Here is a 26788-nt window from a genome sequence, read left to right as displayed (position 1 = left end):
CTGAGAGCTAGCAGGAGGTGCACTCACACACACTCACATTCGCACATACACACACAAACATGCTCGCACACATGCATAGTGGGCCAAGGCATCTGTGCTGGGGACCCGTGTGAGTCAGGCTGACAAGCAGACAGACAGAGAGGAATCGGGTCTGAGCGAGGGAGAAGTGATCTTGATGTGCAGCCAGTAAATGTGGCTTCTTCACAACAGAACTGAGCAAGTACACAACTCTTCGGATAGCCACACTAAAACACACACACCAGATTATCTCTTCTGATCGTATTACTCTTTTAATCTTGTACACCTTAGTTCAGTATAGCTGGCACATTTGACCGTAATATATATTATGTTTATTTTTCTTCTATATATTTTGTTGTATTTGTGGTTTTTTTATAATAGTTGTGTTATTTATATCACAGTTGATGGTAAAAGAAATAAAATTACATTTCTCTGTCATAAGGGCTTGATAATGACATTAGTATATATATAGTAACAAATACAGAGATGGCTCCCCATGAATTCTTGTCATTTATTGGTCTATTTCACCAGATCTCTTTGAAACACTATAAACACTTTAATATCATATGGTACAGACTGTTTTCCAGCTGTAAACTTTGGGAGCAGCTGCATAAAAAATGTCAGACCTATCAGTTTCATTGTCCCTGTTGTATTCCTGGCTTCAGTCAAAGACTCATATCTGTTTCACAAAACTCTTTTCTCAAAGCAGACTAACTTTCTGCAACTACCTGATTTACCATCCTTGAAGAAAGATGCATGTTTTAAAGGACACTCCAAACTCCCCTGCAGCTCAGAGAGAAGGTGATCCAAACATTTTACATTCCAAAGCCAAAAAAAAGCTTTAAAATAATCCTCCCTTCTTTGCACTCAATGCTCCCCTGCCTGCTATAAATCCATATAAGAGCATCAGCGCTTCCGCACCATAGTGTAAACTGCATTCCAGCCCCGACCTCAGAGTGTCCCCACTTTACAAAACGTGGACAAGACACACTGGCTCCAGCTGTGGCCATCCATCTCCACTTTACCCCCCCGGTATGGAATCAGTGTCGAGATATTTCTATCTTGTTCAACGGTCTGTTGGGAAGGGCATATTCACCAGATATCTGCAAATCTCTGTTTACTGCCCGACTGGCTTGTTGAAACAGATTTACAAAGGCTATTATTAGAAAACATCATCCGCCTCAAACCCCTGCATTGACACAAATTCGTGCTCACAAACACTCTTAGACAAACAGAGACAACTTCCTCGACCAAACTCTGTGACCCTTGATTTAATCATCGGCCATGTGCAGCGGGTGGGGGTTTACGCGGCAGGATCAAAGCAAGCTCATAGACGAACCTAAATAACTGGACGAGCACGGTCGGGTGAGTGATGTGTAAGCACTGGGGGGGATAAATGAGGAAGACGAGGAGAGCACACTAGTAACAGAGAGGGCAGCTCACCAGTTCAACCCCTGGCTGTCTGCGTATTGTCATAAAAACACTTCAAATGGCGTCCTAACCACATTAAACCCCCCTCAATTTATGTGGACAATTTATTGGGCCTCCAAAATGACTCCAGCCAAATGAGCTCTTAATGAAACGGCAGAGAGAGGCCTTATGTGATGTCTGCGGTGTCACTGGTGAGTAAGATGAGGCCGTGCTTTGATATGGCTGAGAGAAACACCAGCCGGGGAAGGGGAGAGGAGGGTGTGTGAGGTCAGGTTCGTGTCACAGGGTGAATGAAGTGTCTGGTTTAAGTCTGCGATAGTTCAATATGCAAGGTGTCCTGACTCCGCTCAGTCTCTTTGCCTCTCTCACATACTTTGTATCACTGTTTAAAGGGAGGAACAAAATCTTTCCATGAAGGATTAATAGTGGGTGTCATCTCCGCCTTCAACTTTGAAACAAAGTTGTTGCTGTGACTCAGACAAGCTATGAGAGACAGAAGCCTTCCGAACCACAAGTGAGATTTTGATATTCACCACAGACCGAGCTAAAACAGTCTGTATAATATCCAAAAAAACTTGGCTGTGTTTGTGCTTCCACTGAAATTCTACCCCGCTCTGTCCCCACTGGTGCAGCCCACCCCATGACGGGCCTTTTTACTGTCTTCAGCTGGGAAACTGTATACTCAGGAGGATGGGTCAAACCACAATGACAAACTGCAGAGCTAATAATAATGAAAACAGAAAACACATTTTGAAAACCGAAGCCAGAGTTTCGTGTTTTGTCTCAGCGCAACTTTCTGTCTAACAACGTCACAGTGTGTCACCATTACGTCATCGACCCAATGCAGCGTCGGGGAAATACCTCCAGGGGTTTCCTCGCGTTTCGTCTCAGGAACATGACGCCATTACCACGACTACAACAAAGCCTGATGTCTGAAGTGTGGATAAGGAGCTGCTGCGGCACATGCAGGAAATTGTTTAACTGACTCAAATCTGGGTCAGGGACATGGCACAGTGACCTGTTCCGGTTATTTAAAAAAAAAAAAAAAAAAAAAAAAAAAAGTCACAGAGAAAACGACTTGCAGTTTTGGGTTATAGGAGAATCCAGGTCTGAGTCAGAATCCCCTGAGTCACTCTTTCATGTCAGCGTCATTATTTAATGAAACCCAGAGGAGGTTTATCACAAGGAAATATTTGTGTGCGGTCGAGTCGGGGTATGATGATGATGGAATAAGCAAAAATAACATGAGAAAAGAACTGCATCAAGAAGGCTGGGGAAAAAAAGTTGTGCTAATATCTGCTGTGTGGGCATGTCGTCATCAAGCTATGAGAAACAGAGCTGACAGGTTTCAGTGCAGAGAAGATATTCCACTGGTCATGCACACTGCTGCCAGATTATTGTAGATAATGACTAAGACAGGACTAAAACCACAGTAGACAGGTTGTAGTCAATTCTGCTTTAGATTTTACTGTACTCTCTAACTGTTCTCAGACATGAACTCTGGAAATCGTGTGTTTTTGTTGACAGTAAACTGATGTTGGCCTTGATCTCCAAAAGCTCTCGTATCCTGTCATCTTTCAAAGCTGAAATATTTGTCGGCATCCTCTATGTTTATGACACCTCTTTCCATCCTGTGATATTTGTATTGTATGATGTTTTTGTTATGCGTCTGTCACATGAGTTTATACTCGGATGCTGTAAGGGAAAGTTCCAAAAAATTCTGGAACAACTTACTTTGGCTTTTCACATTTTTACATACAGCCCCTGCGGAAAATGTCTGAAAGCAGGTTATGATAGCTAGAAGAGACAGAGCACTTTCATTCCAGTTTTGTCCTGCTCTCCCCCAAGAAGTAAGACATCCCAGATGTAACCCCCCCCCCCCCCCCCCGCCATGACTCTTCTCGTCATGGAGGGGGTCAACTTCACATTGCCATTCATACATCTTACGCAAAAAGAAGCAAAGAGCACGTAATAAAACAATCAAACGTGCGCCTGGATGACTTTTCGTTGTGCACATCCTTATCTCGGCTGGACAGGAGTAACAAGTTCACGGTGATTTGCGACGCATTTATCCCGTCCTGAAAACTTAACACCTTTACACACAACACACACCCACTCGCACCTCGAAAGTGGGGGGGGGGGGGGTCACAGACAGCAATCAATCATAGCGTGGCACTGAAAGGAAAATGCTCACACTCCTCATCTCTGCGAAAAAAAATAATCAATCTTAATCTATCGTGTCCCTTTCATTTCACATTGACGGAGGGAGAGGGAGGAGCACTGAATCAATAGGAGAGAGATGTGTTGTGGCGACAATGACGTGGCATTAGCGTGTGTTTGCGCAGCGCTGTCAACGTCTGCACGCCCGCATTCCTGTGATTCCTGAGGCTAAGCGTTGGTTTTGACCTGAGAAACCCGACAGTGGAGAGTAAGAATAGGTGAGCAGGAAGGTATTTCACGAGATGGCAGCCAATAAAAACAAGCAATGACGTACCAGTAATCTGTTTGTGACACATCCGCTATAGGCAATGTTGCTGGGCTGGGGATCAACTCTACACACCCTCTGAGTAGAGGGGTGAGGGTGAAGCCTAGTTTATGCTTCTGCGTCACGTCGACGCCGTACCTACGCCGTAGGTCGTTGAGCATTCGAAATTCTGCGTCGAGGGAACGCGTTGCTCTGCAATTCACCGCCATGCCGCTAGGGGGTGTAGCGGTGTGTTTGTGTGGTTATAGCCGAATCCTCGCTTTTTCTTCCGTAAAGTAAACAACAGTAAACAATGGCGGCCGAGGTGGAGCAGCTGTATTTGTTGTTGGAGCTCATCAAAAACGAAGAACAAATGCTTATATTGCAAATGTTGAAGCGTAAGCTACAAAGAAAACGTTTGCGGAGTTGGTTTTTACGACGAGGAAGAAAGACCGGAAAAGCAACTGCCGGAACTTACGTTCTGAGCGGACCAATCACAGCGCTTACGGTCCCCGTCGACGTCCGCGTAGTTAGGATTTTTGGGAGGCGCACGTCAAGCTACGGCGTAGGGGTCTGCGTCTACGCCGTAGCTACGGCGTCGACGTGACGCAGAAGCATAAACTAGGCTTAAGGAGGGGGGGGCACTGTGACTCTGGCCTTTTAAAACCACAACTCCCAGGAGTCTCTGGGGATTTATTGACCACAGGGGCAGGCTGGGAGTCGGGAGCTGACACGGTCTCAAACCAGACCAACCAGGGGAGCGAAGCAGAATTAGTACAGGAAAGGCCACAAGGGAGTGTCTGTTAGTGTGTGTGTGTGTGTGTGTGTGTGTGTGTGTGTGTGTGTGTGTGTGTGTGTGTGTGTGTGTGTGTGTTCCTGTGCAGTGGAGACAGGTTAACTGCCAGTGTCTGCACACAACGGAAGACTGCCGCCCCAAACATCCGTTATTTAGGGAACAGCCATTGATCTCCCTCTTTCTCCCTCCCCTCCTCTCTTACTCCTTCCCTCTCTACATCTGTTCCCTCTCTCTCCCTCCCTTTCCTCACACCTGCTCCCTCTCTCTCTCACCTTCTCCCCTCTGCCACACCACTCACTCTGCCCCCCCGTCTGTCTTTGCCAAGCTACGTCAGTCAGCAGCTCAACCACTGGGCAAAGAAAAAAAAAATTACTCCACGCTGAATTAAAAGTCCTCTCTTCTTCCTCACCTCCCTCCTTCCCCCTGTAAGTGGTGGGTATGTGTGGTGAGGAAGCCTATTTGACTCTGTGTAGCCTTGACACTGTGTTACTGATAGCCACACAAACCACATGCACAACATGAAAAGGCCCCATTTTGTCCTCTGCTCCACTTCCCAAGATTGTTTTCCCACACAGTCGATCCCTGTGCGCTTCGGCAGAATGATGCGAATCGCAGGAGACCTGTGTTTTCTTTTTCCTCCGTGTGACCGTCAAGTGGGAGACGCAGGAATTTTGACGATCGTCAGGGCTTCCCCCCCAAGTTTTGCGATCTCTCGTTTTTCCCACTAACGCTGCAGAGTGTGGGGGAGGATGGTATCCTGTCAGACAGAGCCAGAAATTCTCTGTGTGAGCGCTCAGTACAGTAAGAACTCAGTAGGGGAAAAAGAGGCCGGTACACTGAAGCCATTGTGAGGCAGCCAGCCACCCACACGTGCTTCTAGGCCAGCAGATACAGATACGCTCTTATGACTGGGGGGACAAGAGCCGTGTCCTGAATCCACATTATATATATAAAAAACACGCTATTTAAGTATTGGTGTTTTGCAGCTATGGCACAGATGCATGTCAAACAAACAGCAATTAAGCCAATTAAACTTAAGAGAAAGCACAATTTTTGAAAGATTTATCACTTTATTTGTTTCTGGAGCGGACCACAGTCTGTTTTTGTTCTTCCAGCTGTGAGCCGAGTTTCTTCATCTATTTTGTGCACTGCATCATGAGACAACTGTTTTAATCAGCAGCAGACTCAACAATCTGGGAAATTATGCATCGTTGGATTTTGCATATTTGCATTTTGGACACAAGGATGAATGACAGGCTTAAAACCTGCTTAGAAATACTATACAATATGGAACTGAGACGCAGCTTAGGAGGTACTTTGCAAATATGCTGCAGTACTGGGAAGCAATGAAAAAAAATATGCTTCAATTTAATGACTGTCAAGCTGAGAAGCTGTACTTTCTAGATGCAACACCAGATTGGTGTGTTTTTTCCTGTGTAAACAAGCATTTCATCACATTAGCACCTACACAAACTCCCCAGCGTCTCTGCTGTGATTCTTTGAATTGTATCAGTACAGCTCATCACAATGGAGAAGTACGTGCGAGTGTGTGGCTATGATCATCTCAGCTTTACTCATCACAGTGGAGGAGTACGTGTCAGTGCATTCGCATGTTCCCACACCTCGGTACACCACCCATTACATCCGCCACTTTCCCAGTAAAGCGAATAGCTCCCAAAGTCATAGCGAGGCCTATACAGTGAAGAAACACCAGTCCCCCTGCTCGCACACACCTACGCACACACTGTCACTCACTCCGTCTCACACGCACAAACAGCAGTCCTCTGAAATTACCATCAACAAGACATAATGATGTTGTGTGCTGTATGGAACCAGCATGGTGCCATTTCTCCTTTGTTATGAATGGGTAAGATCAAAGACAGGAGAACCATACTGGGGAAAATGCTGGGTTCCGTTATAAGCTACTGCCCAAAAACAGTGTGAGGATGTACAGTACTATCTGTTAAAAACAGGCTGTCACAGTCAGTTTTCATTTTATTTGATAAGAACTGTGAAAAGTGGCCAAAATTAAAAGTAGTGCGGGATCCTTTTCCCGGAACCTGAGGGTAGAAGAGATGAGTGGACCGTGGATATGACGATTTTTGGAAAACCAGCATTGACGTGTTGCAGTATTTCCCCTCACTAATCTCTTGATGTTTTTGGGTGATGGAGACTTTTCTTGCCAGTCGTGTCATAATGAAACTCCTCTGAAATCAGGCAGTCTTACTGTCAATACAGCCGAGGAGGAGGTGGTTCAGTGGAAGCGTAAAGATGACTCAGACAAAAAAAATCTGAAAATAATAATTTTTGCGAGAGGTTTTCCCTTTGAAAACATCTGTCACGTGGTTTACCCTTAAAAGGAGGGATCAAGATACAACATGTGCATTGTTGGGTTACCACAGCACTTTTTTGCATGACCAAACCACAGGAGGCCGAGCAGGAGGCCCCTGCCCCATTAGTGGGGAAACCCTGTGCATGTTTGCGTGCCAGGCATCTCTCCTGCTGGTTTGAATAATTAACTTGGGGCCTGTTTATCCTCTGGGCTCATTCAGAGTTGCTGGACCGTTGACTCACCCTTTTTAATTCCTCCAGGTTCTTGGCTAAAAACAGGGTGGAAACGGTGCCAGCTCTTATGGGACTGTGCACACCACACACTTTCTCGTCTGCAGGGTGTGAAAGTTTGCGGTTTGTGGTCATTTCAGAAAGAAACTAAAAGGAGAAAAGGCTCCCTCTGCAAGACAAGATGATGCACAGCTTCTCTAATCTGTTATAACACAAAACATGGGGATTTCCACTAAATGTGCTTTTTGAGATCAAGGTATAGGCAAAGAGAATTATACATATATGATGACAAATATACATAAGCAGACGTGCAGTTATGGAAATCTTTTCTACCTTCAATATTTGTTAAAATTGGTGACAGACAGACAACACTCAAGATTCAGTGAAGGCCTGAGACACTGCCTTGCCTCATTGTTGTCAAAGCATAGCAAATTCCATTCAAGTAAGTGAAAGCAAACAAATTCAAATTTTTCCTAACCCTCAGTCACTAAGTGGAGGTGAGAGTAAAGAGCTGCAGCAAAGCACCAGCATTTCCAAATCTATGTTTTATTGACACAAGAACAGCAGTTTTTTATTGTATTTAGCGGACTATTGATTTCGATACGTGCTCATCTATATTCATTTGGACGCTTAAAGCATCTTAAGGAGAAAAAATGTTGTGGTCACAGCTGCACTCAGAAACACTTAGAGAAACAAACCAACTTCTACAAAGATGGAAACCTCTTCTAGTGTACGAAAACAAAATATTTTTTTAATTCCAGCATATATCCACCGTGCATTTACACAATGTTTGCTTATGTTTATACGCTGTTCTGCTTTAATAAACACAGCTAAACAAAATGTAGCTCTGGCAGAGTGTACAACATACCCAAGGAACGCTCAGCAGCCATTACGGGGCAATCTCCAGCTCTGGTTTCACTTCCCATTAGCCATTCAGAGCCATGACAATACCCAGGGGGGAAGACAGTGCAGCCCTGGCTTTTTACTTCTGTAAAGGCCGTCGCAGAAGTCATTTCTCTTTATATACACCCCACCAACTCCTCCACAACGTGCATGCTTTGCAGGACGATGATATTCTTCACTAAATGTCTTACTTAAATTAATTACCATACATTCTCTTCGCTCTTTAAAGAATGTGTGAAAGGAAGCATTCAACCTCCAACCTTAGTGACCCTGTGGAAAACACGAGGGCAGAGGGATCATACGCTTTTACTGAATGAAAATAAAACCCTTAAATTAATGTTATAGATTTAACTCGTGCTATTTTTTAATCTTGTATTACAGTGTCTTTGCACATGTGGTCTTATCCCTGTTTTCCTTAACCCAAGTCAGTGTTACCATACCCCTGCCCCGAGCCTCTGCCCTTCTTTCCCCTGCTCCGGTCCCAGATTACCCATCAATCCCATTTTATTCCAAAGGCTCCAACAGCCCACCAATGAAATGGCAGGATGGGGAGGAATAGGATAGTGGATTGGCTCGTGGGGGGGAAAGGGGTGGAGCAGCTCAGCCATCCCCTAACAACAGCAGCGTGCTGTGAAAGTGAGCGAGAGACGGAGAGAATTTGCTCGTCCAGTTTAGCCTCCAACAGTATTTTACTTCTTCACTCGCCGCTTGTGCCAGAGACCTGCTGTGTTTCTCTGCATTTCTCTCATGCATACTCGCTCTGACGCAAACATAGAGCTTCCCTAGCCCAGCGTCTTCTGCCCCCTTGCTCCCTCAGCTGTCAGTCGGCATATGACTGCTGACTCCGCTTCTCACAGGGACACTGAACAGAGCTCTGCCGGGGCTTCAGCCGTCACATACAGACACACACACACACAAACACTGGAAGCTGGGGGAGGTCAGGTTGGTTCCTGGCGGAAGGAAGCAAATTACACACTGCAGTACACATGCCCACACACACACACACACATATATATGCAGTCGCTCACAAGCGGCTCAGCTCGAGTTGAGCGGCGTCTCTTCGCTGACCTACTTCTTTACTGTCACTCAGGGGCAAACACTGGGCAAACTCACATTCAACGCGAACTCTGCTTTAAAGACCACTGTGTGTATTGTGTGAATGTTTAGGATCAAGAGGGGCCTCCTAACCTCACAGCCCCACCCCCCCTTTTTAACCTGTGGCGAGGAGTCAGCAACAAAAAGAGCCCCCCCCTCTCTCGACTGGAGGTGTTAACAGCCAGCTACAGCCTCCAGCAGCCATCTTGTCTGCTAGTGAGAATGGAAGGATACGAGTTTTAAAAATGAGGCAGTAAGACGTCTGGAGTTGAGTGTGTTAATATTATCACACAGGCACCTTTTAAACTTTCAGCTAATCTGAATGAATGTCACCATTTTGTCATTTTCTAAGGAGTTCATCTTTAATTCTATCTTATGATCTTCCAATTACTGCGAGAGTCTTTTCTTTGCCACTGCAGACTGCTTGAGACCACAAACGGCCTTGACATGCTTTTTCTGTTGCCATACTTTAGGGATTCCCTTTAGAAACAGAAAATGTTCTTGATGGAAGGAGCTATAGTGCTGCCAATGCCGCTATGTCTCCTGCTTCTTCTTCACCAAATGATATCAAGCTCAAATTGATTCAAGCTTGAACAACATTGTTTTCACCTCTCTAAGGCATTTGTGTTAGTTAAGAACAAAGAATGCTGTTTTGAGGCAATTCAAGTTTTACAGGTCCACTGTGTGTGTGTGTGTGTGTGTGTGTGTGTGTGTGTGTGTGTGTGTGTGTGTGTGTTGGCACAAGCGAGCGAAAGAGCGGTAGAAAGACAAGTCAGGTAAGTCTTAAGAAAAAGATTGATCATTATGTGGTGATCAGTGTTGATATTGTGGTGGTGGTTTCAAACAAATCATCGAGAAGTGAAAAAATACATTCGACCTGCTCAGAGGACGACCACATGTTAATACCAGGTTTGTACAGGGCCTCAGGTCCACTTGTCTGTTTGTTTGCAGGTTCTGACTAACACCCGGAAACTGAAATTTTAGGTACTAAATGGTCTTTCCACAAACAACTCTCAACTGATCTTTCATATCCAAGCAGTCAAACTGAATTGGGACTCTGTGAATCAACTTTCAGGAAATGTGCGGCAATACAGGGAAGAGCGTGGTTTAGAGCACAACTGAGAAAAGACTAAGCAAGTAGCACTACCCGACCCGAACCTGAATATTATTTTGAAATGATTTTTATCTGCTCTCTAATACAGAGCTGTAGAAGAAACCCACAGATCAATGGTTATATTTCTTTTTGGAAAGTCCTTGAAAATTGGCTTGACTTACAACATGAGAAAAGTACCTATGTGTCAGGTTTCATCGTTTAAAGTTAAGCGGTATTTGGATGGACCTTCTGCTTCTGAAGGTTAAACATGGAGTTCCAGGTAATTTCCAGATAAAACTTGATATTTATGAAGTCTCCACCTAAATCAATGTAGAGTCGTGTTACTTTGCAGCTGTGGTGTGTTTTTATGTTTTCAATGGCCTTGCGGTTTACGACCGTCATGGATTCAAAGCTGGTTGATGGCAACTGTTTGTGCCATGACACCTGCAGCTAACACAGGTGAACATGAGCGAGGAAGAGGGGTGCTTCCCAGACACACAAAGGCCTTATCACAGAGCTCCAACCACAACTCACACACACCGGCCCAAGACACAGGAAGCCCACTAAGGGGGAGAAAGCATGTGCCCATTGTCAGGGGTCTCATGAGTTCCCCCCCGCTCTTTCAAACCGACATTAAATTTTTCTTGAAATAAACTGAATCTAACTCTCTGCGCTGCAGCAGAGTTTAGAGAAAAATAGATTTTAAACACTCTTATGATCTCGTAACCACAGGCACAACTAGGATCTCTGGGCCTCATGTCAACAGCTCACTCCAGGTCTAAAACAATAAACATCTAATCCCTGTCATGTTACAGGGCTCTCATGCAGCTCTGGGCCCCCCAGAATCGATCAAGGCTTCCCCTCTCTCCGCACGGCGCCCCCCGTCTGTGACACGAGTGAAAGGAGTAATCAATGGGATTTAGCTTGTGCTACAGACGCAATAACAAGACAAGTGAATGAGAAATTTAGAGCCGTGCAAGTGTGCGTTCGGTCGGATGATTGACATAAGTTTAGTGTCATGCACAGGGAACGGAAAGGCGACTGCGTGGGGTTGTATGTTCATAGGAAGAAAAGACAAATTAAGGAAAAGGCAGATTGGATTTATGTGCACACAAAAGGAGCGAGCAGACGAATGTATTCAAGCAGTTTCATTTCCCATGATACCACCTTGGCCACTAGTTCCACTCGAGATGATGCGTCACAAGGCTAAACTGCTCTGCTGAATCAAACAAGGGTCAACAAGTCTGACCTGAGCGGGGGAAAAAAAACATTATCACCTCAACAACCTCTTGTAGTTTCCACTCACGACACCACAATGTACACCACACGACAGTTGCGTGTGAACCTTAAAAGCCAACGCTTGACTTGTCATGTGTAACTACACTAATTCAACAAAAATTAGGCTGCTAAACAATCCTTTCGCTGCACGGATCAGGAGAAACGACGCATCACGTAAGCTGAAGCTGACACTGAGATTAAAAATTAAATATAGGCCAAGTCACTCGATATCACAACCATCATTTTTCAGCCGGGGTAATCTAATTCACGAGCATGACCTCTGGGGGAATATTAAACGAGTATATAACATGTGTCGTCTCTCAAATGTTTTGCAAGGGGGGGAGATATCCATCTACTCTGGAAAATCTGGCGTAAAAGGCGAGCCAGCAGTAGTCACAGTAGCTGCGGTGAATTTGCTCCCCATAAAAATGAGCAGTGGGTAGATTTCGCCGTGTAGTTTGCCAGAACAACAGGAGGGAGACTAAATGATTATGTTTCAACAACACTGCCTCTGTGCTCAGAAAACAACAATCGGGGTCTAGGTGGCACGTTGCAGCCAAGTGAAATTAAAGTGATTTTCTTAAATATAAAGTGGTTAAAGTAAATTGCTGCTCACTGAAATTAGCAAGTAGCCTGCCTTTAATTTATACACCCTCTTTATGGGATTGACAGCAGGATGACTCAGGAGAAAGATAAAGTCGTTCTATGTCCAAGCAGTTATGACAGACTGATCCTGTGCAGAGCGCAACCTGTCAATCAAAGGAAGCTTGGGTCGCTTCGACGACTTAAACTTTAAACTCAAAACGACAATGCTTCCTCTCGCTGTTGCATCACTCTGGACGAAATGGAAAAACTGTGTACGTGTTGTGGCCTAGAAAGGGTTAACCAGCAGCAGGCTGAGCCTAATGCATTTTGTCAGAGAGATAAGATTACAAGTTAGTTTGGTGGTTAACAGAAGCCACCGCGGCTCTGCACTGACAGTTGACAGGAAAAGCAGGAGCAGGGCCTAAAGCATGGTCACAAAAAATGCTCACTTTTAGAACATTACAGTGACAAGAGTTTAACCTGCCTCTGTAGTCAATGTGAAAGAGCAACAGCGACAACCATCTGCCTGACATGGGAGAATATGAGTTGGAACGGCTAAATAGCATTTCAGTGAGTTTCTCTTTGGTTCAGGGACATTACAATATGAAGTAAAACTACCTTAAATAAAACCTGTCACATATCAATGGCTCAAAACTGTTGAAACAAATCACGTCAGACTTTCATTGGCAGTATGAAGAGACCCAAATGCAGAGGAAAAAGTTAGTTTTGCTAAATATCCACATTCATGTTGACAGGGCCTAAAACATTGAGTCTAGATTTAAAACCAGATTACAATTGTCCACAGAGAACGAAATCACTGATGGAAGCCATGACAAATAGACCTGCAGATACTATAACTGGATATCTGAAAGAAGTTGTGGTCAGAGCCAGGCTGCTGCTGCTGTACAATATACATTCATCTTCTTGAATCAAACAGGCAACAAAATATCACAAAACAACATCAGCAACAGTTCTCAAGTGTTAGTCAGGATCCCAGACATTATTGAAATGTACCATGCAAAAGACTCAAACTGCCAACTCAACATCTAACACACCTATAAACACTGTGCTTCCCACTGGAGTCCATTTACAAAGCAGCACAACTGTTCATTTACATCTCACCTAGACCTCATAGTGCTACATCCAAAGCCTATTTTCTCTGTATTCTGTTGTGTCCAACATCTTAAGCCTTTTGAAAGCTCTGTGTGTGTGTGTGTGTGTGTGTGTGTGTGTGTGTGTGTGTGTGTGTGACGGCAGATTACAGTGTAGCCAGAGAACATTATGAAACAAAGCCAAGGCTTAGGCGAGGGACTTCCTCTGTTAAGGGACTTGTACTGCAGGAGTCCATTCCCTGGCACAGCCACCGGCACAAAAACAGACAAGAGGCAATTAAGAAATGATTTTCACCTCGCAGCTTGGGACAAAACCCTCGTACCTTCACCCCACCTCACTCCACTATACTGCACACAAAAGCAAAGTCTCTGGTGCCTGAGGGGCCCGGAGAAAGAAGGCAGGGGTCGAGACTGACGGGATACAGGGTATTGAGAGATGGCAAGAAGAGAGCTGGATGCATGAATGCAGGGAGACAAGTTTTATTGCAAAAGCGAAGAAACATGCAGTGTATGGAGAAGTGGATTGGAAAGCAAAAGAGTATGAGAAAACTGTGAGTAATGGCCTCAGTTCATCGAGGATGAAGAATGAGGGTGATGCATGAGGGGCAATTAGATGGTGTCCGTGTATAGCTAGCAACCTAAAGATGAGAGAGACGTGCTCACATGCCGATAGCACTTCTATCACTGGTAATTGACCACAAAGGGCAGCACGATTGGAAGTGAAATAAATTAATTTAGGTCCAAGCTCAGAGAAGAAAGAGGCTGCTCCAAAAAACACGTCAACCTCAGAACAACTGAAGCTGGAGCTGCAGGGCTCGGACAGGTAGAGCTTCATCTTTACTTCTGAGATATTTTGATGACAGCAACACGTAGCAGTCGCTGGTTTGTTAATGAGTCACTTGGCTTACTGGTAGATCTACGAATTACTTAACATCATTACAGGGAAGTGCATATTCTCTATGAGTGTCTAAAACCAAAACACATCACACTGGTCTCATTCATTCTGTGTTATCAACGGTTTATCATGCATTATAATAAACCTCAAAAGTCAACGCTCTGGTTCCTCATCAGACCTGCAGCCCACCCTGGTTGTGGTCACTGCTTTAGGTTTACTGCTTGCACCTGTTCCTGCAAATGCCTGCCATTTTATTCATGACCACATTTTTACAGTGTGTACAAATATTCCAGTTCTGATATGTTCACACATATCAGCATCGTAACTGCAGCCACAAGGATGACTTTTTTGACAGGGTTTCAATTAGTTTGAAGTTGACTCAGAGTAAACGTTCAGAAAAGTTAGACCAAGCAGTCTCCGTAAGGTTGGTTGAGTCCAAAGTTAAAAACCAGTCGACAATTAATCACTAGAACGACTTTTAAACTACTCAGTTCCAATTCATATTTGTTAATGCATTAGTGGATGACATGTAATTAATTCATGCATCACATCTCCTCCTCAGGCACAAGACAAGAATTAAAACCCAGATTAAAATCAACTGTCATCTCTGACTGAGTGTTTGAGTAATATGAAATTCCACAACTTGACTTCAGAGTAGTGGAGGTGTTAGTCCAAACATGAAGATGACCATCACAAAAGCTTTCACAAAAAAATTAAGAGCGGTCACAACAGCAAGGTTATACAAGGAGACCTGGTGGCTAAATACAGAACAACATTATTAAAAATGCACATTAAATCAATACAATTTTGTTTTTACAGTCAATATTCACAATCAATGCCTCATACGGCAAATTTTCTCTTCTCTGAAGAGACTCTAGAAATGAATGACATGTAAGAAGTAGTGCAATAACCTTTTTCTGTTATTCTAATGTAGTCTTGAATCTGTACATTTCTATTTAAAATTCAGGAGGTTAATTTTAGAACATGAAAATGTCCTTTTCTGCTTTCTCTCAGTTTTCATTTTCACTGCCTCACACCTGACTTCTCTGACTGGCGTGATTTGAAATCAGATCTAGTAACTTCCCCAGAAAGCAGCCGGGAGCCAGATGCTCCAACAACAATAAAACTTTAATCTTCATCTGCCGCTTGCACACACCCTTATGAGCTGAAACAAAAAGGAATAGCTGTTCCACTCGCTCAGAAACCTTGTCAACAGCATGTTGTCAGTCTCAATCTCACACACACTCACATCCCACATACACAACATCGCCATAGAGGAGAGAGTAAAGTGGCTGGAGGATGGGGAAGGGGGGGGGGGGTATTTTCTTGTCACCATGGTAACTTCTTGCTAGTTGGCTTACAAATTATAGTAAGCTTTACAGTAAGTTTGCTTCAATTTTCTCTCAATCGCTACGCAACACCTGCATTACCCATTTCAAACATATGAAAGTGAGCGTGCGTGTACTGGCTCTGAATCAACCAGTGGTTACCTTGTTTCCTGTCCACATTCCCATTGTGAGCTTTTTGAGATGTGCATGTGCTGCTTTCTATACTGAGAGTTACAACCACAGATCATCAGCAGGCAGGCTTCGCCTTTACTGCCGTCACCGTGGATATTTCAGTTGAGATGGGGCCTAATTTCATTATTTCTATCCTCTTGAATCCCAGGTTGTGATTTCTAGGCCTGGCCCCCTCTTCCCCCCTTGGGCCTTGTGATGTTTGATCCAGGGCCAGGGGAGGCCGGCCAGACATTCAGCCCAGACTATGGCGCCCTTCCCTCAGTGTACCATGCACTCTAGCCCCCTGCTGTGAGGCCTGGAGGAAATCACACAGCCAGGAGAATAGTGAAAGCCCTCATCCATAGAGCAGAGGTTAAAAACGGGGGGAACAATACCTTTGACTCACTCTGCTTCTCTCTACGGAAAAACTTAAAAGCACCTACTGCTCATAAAAAAAGAAAAATCGATAGGCAAAAAAGAACAGAAAAATCAATACTACTGAACTGACTCTTGTCAGCTCATACTGTTTTTAATACTGCTTTCCATTTATATGAATAGATTAGGAACAAAGGGAAGGATACCACCAAAGTATATCACACAAGATGAAAAAGAAGATCACAGCAAACCATGTTTGATAATGTCAAGAAAATAGGCATTTAACACTAAATGGAATGTCTGCAATGATGCATCAGAACGGAGAGTAGTTTCCCATGTGGAAAATGACCACAGAGGGCTAAATTATGCATGTGCATGTTAGTATGTTCTGGTGTGTGTGTGTGTGTGTGTGTGTGTGTGTGTGTGTGTGTGTGTGTGTGTGTGTCTTGCAGGGTGTTGGCAGAGGGGGTTAATTCACACAGCTGCGCAAGATCAAACTGGAGAGAGATTCCAAAGTTTCCTTTGGCGGACAAAATCAAAACAAAACGGATGAAAGAATCAAAGATGCCCACTGAGTGCGACGAGACCGAGAGGAGAGAGAGCTGTAAAACTAGCAATCATGTCGCTCAGCAGTCTGATCTTTCAGAAAAACAATTATCGCACGTTTGGAAAAACTAAAGCAAAGACAAGGGAACAGGTGCTGATCACGCACAAGCTCCACCTCCGCAACCGAGTCAATTTTGCAGCTCAACAAGGAGAAAATAGCCCCACTTCTTCCTTCCTTCCAGCGCTATCCCACAGTACAGCCCCAACGCCTATGCCTCACTTTGTAGCTGCGCTGAGTAATAGAGTGAAAGAGCTGAGCGGGAGGAGGTGAGAGAGATAGAGTGCAACAGAGGGAAAAAAAACTTGGTATTCTATTACAACACAAGATTGGGGTGGGGGGTTGATGCATTTCTCATGGCAGAGGGAGGATGGGGTGTGGGATAGATGCAAACAGAACGCGTATATATTGACCTGCAAATCAAATAAAGCCTTTATTCTGCCTCTTAGTTCACAACCACCAACCACCACCTCCTGTTTTCTCACATATAAGCTGACATGTGAACCGGCGCATTCGACAACTCAGCAGCAGTAGTGCTAACCCACCCCCCCCCATCCGTACTATGTTTCAGCATTAAAACGTGCTCCTGACTAGTCCTGTAAATACAGTCTGGGATGCATAATCAGTTAACACCTTCTCTGTATTCAGATTTACAAGATTTACAATGGCCATGCCGCCTGGAATCAACAAATTTTGCATATAACCTATTTACACCATGACACCATTTTAACTTTTTGAGGGGAATGAAAAGTAGAACTCCAGCAGCAACAGTGGTCACTCCAACCACTGTACTCCGCTGGCTCATTACTCCGTTGTTAGTGGGAGGGGGGGGGTCTCACTCACAAGAGGCCAAATGCCCTGTGAAAAAAAAACAGGTTTTGTTCGAGAGCTCTTTTACAGAAGGGAGGTCACTGTTCCACAACTAGCCAATGAGTGTTAAAGAGTAACAAATGACAGCAATAAAATAAGAGGGATAATGAGTTAAATATATAAAAATATACCCTTTTAAATGAGGCAGCCAAGAGGACCTGAGGAGTGGCCAGTGGCTTGTTGGCAGGGAGAAACACTGCATCATAACAAGAAGGATTTATGTATAACAAGAACAGTTATGAACGTACACTGACTGGTAGAATCCAAATAAATCAGTATTTTTCCAGAGAAGACAAATGGCAGAAAGATTTACTAATCTTAGCAGCACAGTCCAGATGTTTAAGGATGTTGCCTGCAAAGCCCTGTCGGCATACGTTTGACGATGAAACTGTGGTATTCCAGGCAGAAAGAAAGGGAGTAATGGAGGATCAATACCGACTGAGCCTCCGCGCTGTTGCTTCATCCCTCGAGGCTTAATTCACTGGATGTGTACAGACGATGGTGTCACAATAGGGGATCAGATGGGATTGACCACAGGATGAAAATGTAAGGAGTGTTTATTAAACTGATGTAGCCGAGATGAAGAGTGGGGGGAAAGCCGAGCACAGATCGGTCAAGAGGTTGTCTCAAACATGTACATAATGGTCATTAAAAGCTAATGCCAGTCTAAGCTACAATAGGTTGGTGATTCAAAAAAAAAATACGAGTGGAAAAAAAACAAAAACAACTTAATGCCTCCTATTCCAGCTTTAGAGAGCTTAGAGGAAAGCCAGGGGCTAAGCTGAAATTTTATTTGAGCTACGAACAACAGTACCTAAACGTTGGTCTGATTATTTTGTGTATATTTCCAGAACAAAAAGAAATATTACAAAACGCCTGGAGAAAGATACAGTAAATAATAAGAGACTGTTAATTGTCTTCTACTTCTGAATGTCCTTCATTGGACCTTATAAAGCCTGCAAGGCCAAACCAATGACAAAGCTAAAGTGTTGATTCAGCTTCATAGGGATCCTGAACGGATAAGCTGCGCACACACACATGCACATGCACAAACACACACACAGAGCCTGACCAGCTGTCTTGCTCCCCCATCTCCATCCAAACCCACAGGAGCAGGAGGATATAAATCACTCGGCAGAATTAAGACGAGCGCGGAGGGAGCGCATGTGGTGTACGTGACACACACACACTCACATCCGCCTGCTTTGGCCGCCCACTCCTGCACTGGGTCCAACCAAGCCTTGTGTCCAACATTAGGAGCATATGCTGTAACACACCTACACAGGCCTACACACAAACTGCTCAAGACAGAAACACACGCTGGGTCCAACAAAGACAGTCACACCCCCGTTTTATGTCCTGAACCTACGCTGCTGACAGCTCAAGAGGTTGGACTTTAAACCGGTTTATCTCACCTGCTGACGGCAAGTATACACCTAGAGACCTTTGCCTCCGTGTGTGAGCGTGCGCTGGGGCCAGCAAAATGCCGGAGATGGTTTCTCAGTGCCAACAGCTGATAAAGGAAAAGGTCATATTGCATAACAGGGAATTTGTGGCATGTATGTGACATAATTCTGGAGAAGAACAGCGAGGCAGAGACGGTAAAGGGTAAACATGGAGAGAGTCTGTATTCACGTCATAAGGGGAAAAAAGAAGCTGCGCGCTGATGCATTTGGCCGCTGAACATCCATCGGCGTTCCAAATTGCAACAGGCAGCTCTCAGAGTGCTTGTAATGATGCAGTAAACTTTCTGTTGGCAAAGCAGACATTATTTAGGAAAAAAGAGCTTTCCCATCTCATCCTTTGAGCACTTAATAAATACATAAATACGGCTGAATTAAAAAGAAGCTGGGCTCGCAGAGGCAGTGCTTGTCAAGTGGGCAGGCCCAGAGAGAGGAGAGATGAGGCCGGGGGGACGTGAGGTTGTGCCTGCAGCGTGGGAAGGACGGCTTCCTCCGTGCTTTAACACAACAGTGAGGTCGGGACGTTAACTGAGGCCTGGCAATCATTAATTACTTAGGCAAATTTCAGTACTTTGAGATGTAAGGCAGCAGAACACATCTGCTTATGTGTGTTACTATACTTCACACTGTGTGGACTAAGTATGTTTTCTCTGCAGTATGTGTGACACAGAAACGGCTCCATTGTGTTTCAACTGCTGGCAATCTTCATGAGGACTTTTTATGTTCTTGGCAGTTACTCACCGATACAGTTTGGCAACATAATCAAAGTAGCTCTGCTTTGATTCCCCCCCCCACCAATTGAAATGTAAAATAAAAACAACGAAGCTGGCTGATGTTTCTTTCAAATTAAAACCTGTTGTCTCGCTTCATCCTGCGTCTCTCAAAACCTGAAATACACTCATCACCTTAAACTTTCCATGAGGATTCATGGAAAAACTCTCACTGAGAAACAAGCACTTTATCTTTTACCATGGTGTCTTTCACTGGTGCCACGTGGAACATAACTGTAATGGACGTAGTCAAATAAACAGGCAGTAAAACAGAGCTTTTGCCACAGTACACTTTGGTTTGCCCTGGTAGCCATAGTGACGGGGAGGTTGAAAAGTGAACCCTGCCATGTTGCACACGTGAGGAGAGGGGAGCTTATGAAAGACGAATTTGCATTGAAACATAAGGTTAAATGAAGCGCATTGACGCCCAGGCACGGTGAAAAAACAACCCTGTGACCCTCTCTTCATGGTCCTACATGAGGCCCACATTTCATTTGGACAGCCCAAGAACGAGAGAGCGAGACAGAGAGACGGGGGAGAGAGAGGGAGATAAAGAGAGGAAAAAGGAGGAGTGGAGGGGGAGAGTCTGTGCTTTTGCACTCCCCGTTCTGCCCCCACTCTCTGTTTTTGTTTCCTCTTTTTGTGCATGCTCAACGCACACACTCGCAGTGCAATGGATTTTCAACTTGGCCCTCATCAGTTGTGCGCCTGATGAAACAAACACTGACAGCCTCTTTACATTTGTAAAGGCCCCTGCAGCAGCTGTGCTTGTCCCACACACACCATGCATGCACACAAACACACACTCACACAACCTTTGAATCAGAGGCCTAGCCCCAGCTGGGGCCTACAGGAAGAGCCGACTCTGCACAAAATGGCCCTGGCTGCACTCTGCCGTGCTCTTCTGCTATTCTCGCTTACATGCATTCGCATTCACACACACACACACACACACACACACACACACACACACACACACACACACACACACACACACACACACACACACACACACACACACACACACACACACACACACACACACACACACACACACACACTGTGTCATGTTTCATTAGGCAGAACAACACTGCTGCACATTAGCTCATGGTACCTCAGCCATTACACAGCATCTTCCCCTTAACCAATATCAACAAAAGACGAAAATATATATTTATTTATTATATCAAAAAAGGGGCTCAGAGTTTCTCTTCAATGGACGTTAGTGACGAAGCATCTTTTGAGAAAAATATACCTGACAGAGCAATTTGGCTTTACTTTCTGTTCACAATGAATCAATCCTAGTGGAAAATGACAATTGCCTCGCCTTGTTTGCTTTTATTAAGGACCCCCTCCCCCTTTCTTCTGTATAATTTTATGACTGATGGATTTTAATATCATTCGCAGAAAGTAGGTGTTTGTTGGGCATGAGGTGGGGGTGGGGAGGGGGTAACAACTCACACCCATGTTTCAGGGGAAATGGTTAAGCCAAGCATGTATAATTGTCTTACGCTAATTAAAGGGGGATAGGAGAGGGGGAGGGGGGATCAGTAGGGGCCAAGAGTCCTGTCTCAAAGCCTGGAGGGGGGGGCTTGGGGATCTGGACTCCTCCAGGTTGGTTGTAGAAATGCACATTTGTGAGCCTTATTGGTCCAGAACAGACGTAATGCATCAGCTGCAGCTGCCGAAAACACGACAGATGTGACACACATGCGTACACACACACACACACACACACACACACACACACACACACACACACACACACACACACACACACACACACACACACACACACACACACACACACACACACACACACACACACACAGATGACAGAAACGTGCATCCTGCAATAGGGCACACAGACACATCGTTTCCCCAACCCTGATTCTCTGGCTCCAGTTCTAATTTTACAACCAAGTTATGAATAGAACAAATAAAGAAAAAAAAACCATCTAGTTTTAGCGAGTGACATTGTTGTCCATCGTAGTCTGGCTCGATTTAAAATGGGGACTTTTGTCTCAGTTAGTCATTATTTCTATGGCACATCCTGTTTCCTCAATTCAGATGAAGACTTAAAAACAACTTGACAGGATCAAAAGTTTTGCAGTTTTCCATCCACTTTTTCAATGCATGGAAATTATATTGGGTTAAACTGAAACTTCTTGGTCATGACCAGAAAAACATTACTGTCATGGTTGAACAAAAAAATTAATTGCTGACGATGACTTAGGAACACTATAGGATGTTTGTCTATAGCAGAACATATCCAGTGACACTTGATGGAGAGACTGGAGAGATGCAGCGTGCCGTGTTCAGTGTCTTTGTTGGAGTGAGTTACATTTGTGTCACTCTCCAACAAATAAATGTTGATGCTCATACATTTATTTATACACAGAGTGTATTTGGAAGCATGAGGGATGCATTTAAATTGCTTCCTGTTAGTGGAGCAGATTTTTCTGTTATAAAATGATACCATAATAGGAAGTGAATCAGAGAAACTATACAAAAGTGGTCAATTAAAATCTCAATGATGTGCTTTGATGCCGTTGATATACTGTAAATTTACCTGGTAAAATATTATAGGCTGAAACCATGTGGAAACTTCAAATGCTATGTTGATTATTGTTAGCAGAAGTACTGATTAGGTTGCATTTGTCCGCAATGTATTGACTTACAAGAGAAAAAGAAAAAAATCCAGGCAAATTAAGATTAAACACATGAAGACAAACTTCTTTATATAAATTCTTATTGTTTGCTTGCTCATGCAAACCTGTTGCTCCCTTTGTCTTTTTTATAATTTAATTTTAGCAATATATATAGATATATATAGATAGATATATTGTTCTGCTTTGGGACAATTCAGTTGTAAGTGTCTACAAGGAGAAGCACACTTTTTGAAAGAGGCTCTACATGTGTAGGTAGTGTTGGTGAAGGGGGGGGGGGGTGCCTCCTGCAATTAAAAACACAACAATGTGTCCATGAGGGCGCGTGAGGGTAACAATTTTAGAAGAACATCAAAGGGGTCCAAGAAACTTTAAAGGCCCAGCACGGAGCCCACTCCCCTCGTGACAAAAAAAAACGATACATGGCAACTTAGTGGAAGCAATGTGCTGATTTGTCTTTAATTCCTGACGGAGGATGAATGTGTTCACCAGACCAAAACCTGAACCGAGACTACAATTCAAACCCGGATGAGGCCGGGACTACTTAATCTCACAAACCCCTTTCCTCGTGAATGTGTCTGCAGAGAGAAAATGGTCGCTTCTTCTTCTTCTGGCTTATCGCTTCATACATGAGCCTCTGCAATGCGACTGCACACTGATCACTAAGAAACCGTGTGGCTCTGTCTCTCGCAACCATGTGAATTCACTAGGGACGAGACCCAAACGCGTGAGAGCTAATTCCCCCCCAAAAAAGATGGAGTTATCCCCTCAGAGGACTGCTGCACTAGCGGTCACCTGCAAACAGAAATCTTAGGGACCCTCGTGGGGCTAAAAAGGTGCAAAGACAACGCACAACAACAGAACCCACCCGCCCCCCTCGTGTGGTGGAAACTGGACGGATGTGCTGAATCGCCTGACCCCCTTCGTCCCAGCTCTGCCTGCAGGAGCCGGGAAACATGTCGGTGCACCGGGGGAAAGACACGAACACGCAGCGCTCCCGTGAACTCGAGGTGTGAGCTGCAACGTGAGGCTGGGTTTTTAATGCGTGTGTCTGTAGAAGGAAAACCTCCGGAATGGGACGAGGTGGAAGCCGAAAACGCCGCTGAGCCATGGCCGACATGGGCTCGTCTTCACGGCCGTGAACAGGGAAGGGACCGGCGGGGGAGCGAACAAAAGCCCCTTTTCCTGTTAACACTTTGCCAAGTCCTTTCATTTCAAACCCCCTTTGCGTGGCTTTATCACGCAGCCAAGATACACGATGGGCCACACACCCCCCACCCCGACATCACATCTTGTAGAAACGGGTCAAAATAGCCTCATCAACCCCCCCCCCCCTAATGTTCAAATAGCCTAAAACATGTCTGGTGTCGAAGAAACGCTGCACTGGATAAACACTCCTGTCCCTTTAAATCAAAGGCATGTAAGTGCAAGCACGTTGAACTTGTCTTTTTAAGAGAAAATGGTATTCGACCCACATCGAGCACAAGCGATGGTGGTGGTCACCTTCACATCCCCCCGATCAAAGTTTACGCGTTTTCACCGAGGCGAGCGAAAAAGCCAAAGTTGAATCGAGCGAGCGCATTTGCACGGATATAGGTGTTGGGTACTTACGTATTTCTTTTGAATGATATTCCTCTTAGGTCTTTCCTTGCTCATCATGCAATCCCCAGGAGTTTAAAATAAACAGAGAATGGCCACATGAATGTCTTTTCCTTTTCTCTCCCGGAGCACCACCAGCCACAAGCGACGATTTAAATCCCCGGCTCTGTAGGAAAAAAGCTCGCTGGCTTCGCGCAGTCCTTCCCTCGGCGTTTTTCTCTCCTTCGACTATATTCCCACACAAAAATATAGATAATAATAATAATTTAAGGATCGACGACGGCGAGCACAGACCCAAACTCACTCGGGGGTAACATAGTCAAAAACAGGACGCACAACAATAAGTTCCATGCGCCGGGGCAGCAGCGGCTCGGTCGGCGGCTTCTTCTTCTTCTTCCCCTTGTCGCTGCGCACTCGCTCCCGGCTCTTTTCAAATGCATGTATGTGCGCGACGTGATGTCAACAAGTTACATCTTGCGAGGAGAAACGAATAAATAAAAATTAAAAAATAAAAAGCTCGCGTCTCTGCGTTCCTTCCTTTCTTTCTCTCTGTTTTTTTTCTGGGGCTGGAGCCTGCGGTCGACGGGAGAGAGCTCTCCAGCGGCACTGCTCTACTGACGGAGAGCAGCTCCTTTCTTCCCCAGCCTCGGCCCCCATCAGCCTATCACATCCTGCACCACTCAGCGGCAACTTCAAAATCCGTCTGACACTGAACACCACATAATCTGCCCTCACCCTGCTCCTTCATGCATTTATATTGAATGTATGGTAACTGGAATACACTGAGTACAGTGATCTCACATGAAAAGAGCAGATTTAATATAGATATAACATCAGCTTTTAAGGTTAAAGGGATAGTTCACCCAGAAATGAAAATTCACTTATTATCTACTCACCACTAAGTCAATAGAGGGGTGGTTAAAGTGGTTGAGTCCACAAAACACTTTTGGAGTTTCAGGGGTAAACAGTGCTGCAGCCAAATACAATACAACTGAAATAATGATGACCTAAAAAAGATGAAAAAAACTACAGAAAACAACATAAAATGGCTCCATACTGCTCCTGTGGTGTCATCCAAGTGTCTGGAAGCCCCTACATTCAAACACAGAACAGTGTAATTTACACAAATGTCTACTGCTCCTCTGGAGCCACGCAGCAATTTAAAGTTCTTCCGGACAATTTAAAATACTAACTATAGCAGTAGATGTTAGCCGGTGTTAGTGGCCCCCAGCAGAAGTTAGGGACACAACTTCAGTTGTGCACCATAGCGTCATAAAGTGTTTTGGCCGTGTTTTGGTAATCAACAATACAGGCCAAATTTGAGGGTACGCTGAGGTTAAAGGTTAATCTGACTGGCTGGTATGAAAGTACTGTGAAAGCCATGTGGTAAACACTCTCCCCTTTTAGAACATAGGACAAGATAAAGAATATCCCTTGTATGTTCTACCGCGCTAATTAATACCTATACCAACAGTTGATGTGAGCGGATGCTACTGATCACCAACGGATGTTAGGGACATATCTTTGCACCCTATGAGCAAATACCTCCACCAAGGCCCTGATGAAACCAGATTTAATTACACTAGATTCTGATTTGTACACACTCAAAAGGATTTTTTTTTCATCAAGCTCCATGAATTATTCTATGAGCTATCGACGATAATGTTGACAAATCTCATAATGTTAATTTATCCAAATCCGAATCTGCACCTAAATTTAACGGGTTCTTGTTCCTTCCACCAAGTTTTGTGGTACTTTTTGTATAATCTTGCTAACCAACAGACAAACAGATAAAAACAAAACTTCCTTGGAAGAGGTAAAAAAGTTAAGGAATATCTAGAAGAAACTATAGGAACACAAAAGGCATACAAAAAGTGGAGGTTTCTTGTGTAAATGTCCAATCCCAACCCCCGCACAATGCACCCCCACAAACCTTAACCATGTGGTTACACATTACAGCAGAGACTTGCATTTGGAGAAAGGCTGTGCTTTCAGGGATCTTTCACCATAGAACACTTAAATTAGTTAGGTATAGTTTTGCCTGAATTCCATATAATTAATTATTAATTGAGAGTAATTCTTATACATTTGTTTCCTGTTTCAGTAAGAATCTGATTAATCTCTTTCCTATGGAGGCTGACAGGAGAACACCCAGTGGTATCTACACCCCAATTTGCTTCAAAATGAACAAACTGTTAAATCTGATTTAAATATGTTGATCCACAGCTCAGTTACACACCTTCAGTCCTCTTTACTCCCATTGAACTGATCTGCTCTCCCACCACGTTCTCACACATCCAACAAGGAATAAATGACTGTGGGAGAATCTTGTTGGCATTATTTCCCTTACTCAACTGCAATTATATATTCACATATTTTAGAATATCATAGCTCAAACTGACATCTTTAAGACATGTGTATCCTTGGTGGTACTTCCCGGGACAAAAAAGAAAAGTCCCCAAAACATAAAGTCATTGAGATATGGCAGTGTGTGTGTGTGTGTGTGTGTGTGTGTGTGTGTGTGTGTGTGCGTGTTACAAAGTTGTTGTGAAAAACTGTATTTAAGTTTTCAATCTATCCATAAACACCAGACAGTCTGTCTGTCAATCCACGGGGATACACCATAAATTAAATGTACAGACATGATCCAAAGAGAATCAAACCTACAGAGTTTCGGTGAGTCCCTGACTTTTCCTCTAGAACATCA

At 44.3% G+C, this 26788-nt stretch overlaps 1 protein-coding gene across 1 annotated transcript in view; it reads right to left on the bottom strand.

Annotated features, from left to right (window-relative positions):
- The window catches only part of jarid2b (jumonji and AT-rich interaction domain containing 2b), a 103727-nt gene extending 78996 nt beyond the window's left edge, over positions 1-24731 (bottom strand). The window contains exon 1 of the mRNA XM_069515977.1: positions 24094-24731. Within this exon, the coding sequence (XP_069372078.1) occupies positions 24094-24141 (48 nt within the window). The 5' untranslated portion in view covers positions 24142-24731. The remainder of the gene's footprint in view (positions 1-24093) is intronic.
- Positions 24732-26788: the final 2057 nt, after the last annotated feature.

Source organism: Paralichthys olivaceus, chromosome 20, assembly GCF_024713975.1.
Source record: "Paralichthys olivaceus isolate ysfri-2021 chromosome 20, ASM2471397v2, whole genome shotgun sequence".
Taxonomy (NCBI): Eukaryota; Metazoa; Chordata; class Actinopteri; order Pleuronectiformes; family Paralichthyidae; genus Paralichthys; species Paralichthys olivaceus.
The sequence above is the reverse complement of the archived record's forward strand: the minus strand, read 5'-3'. Positions and strand labels throughout refer to the sequence as shown.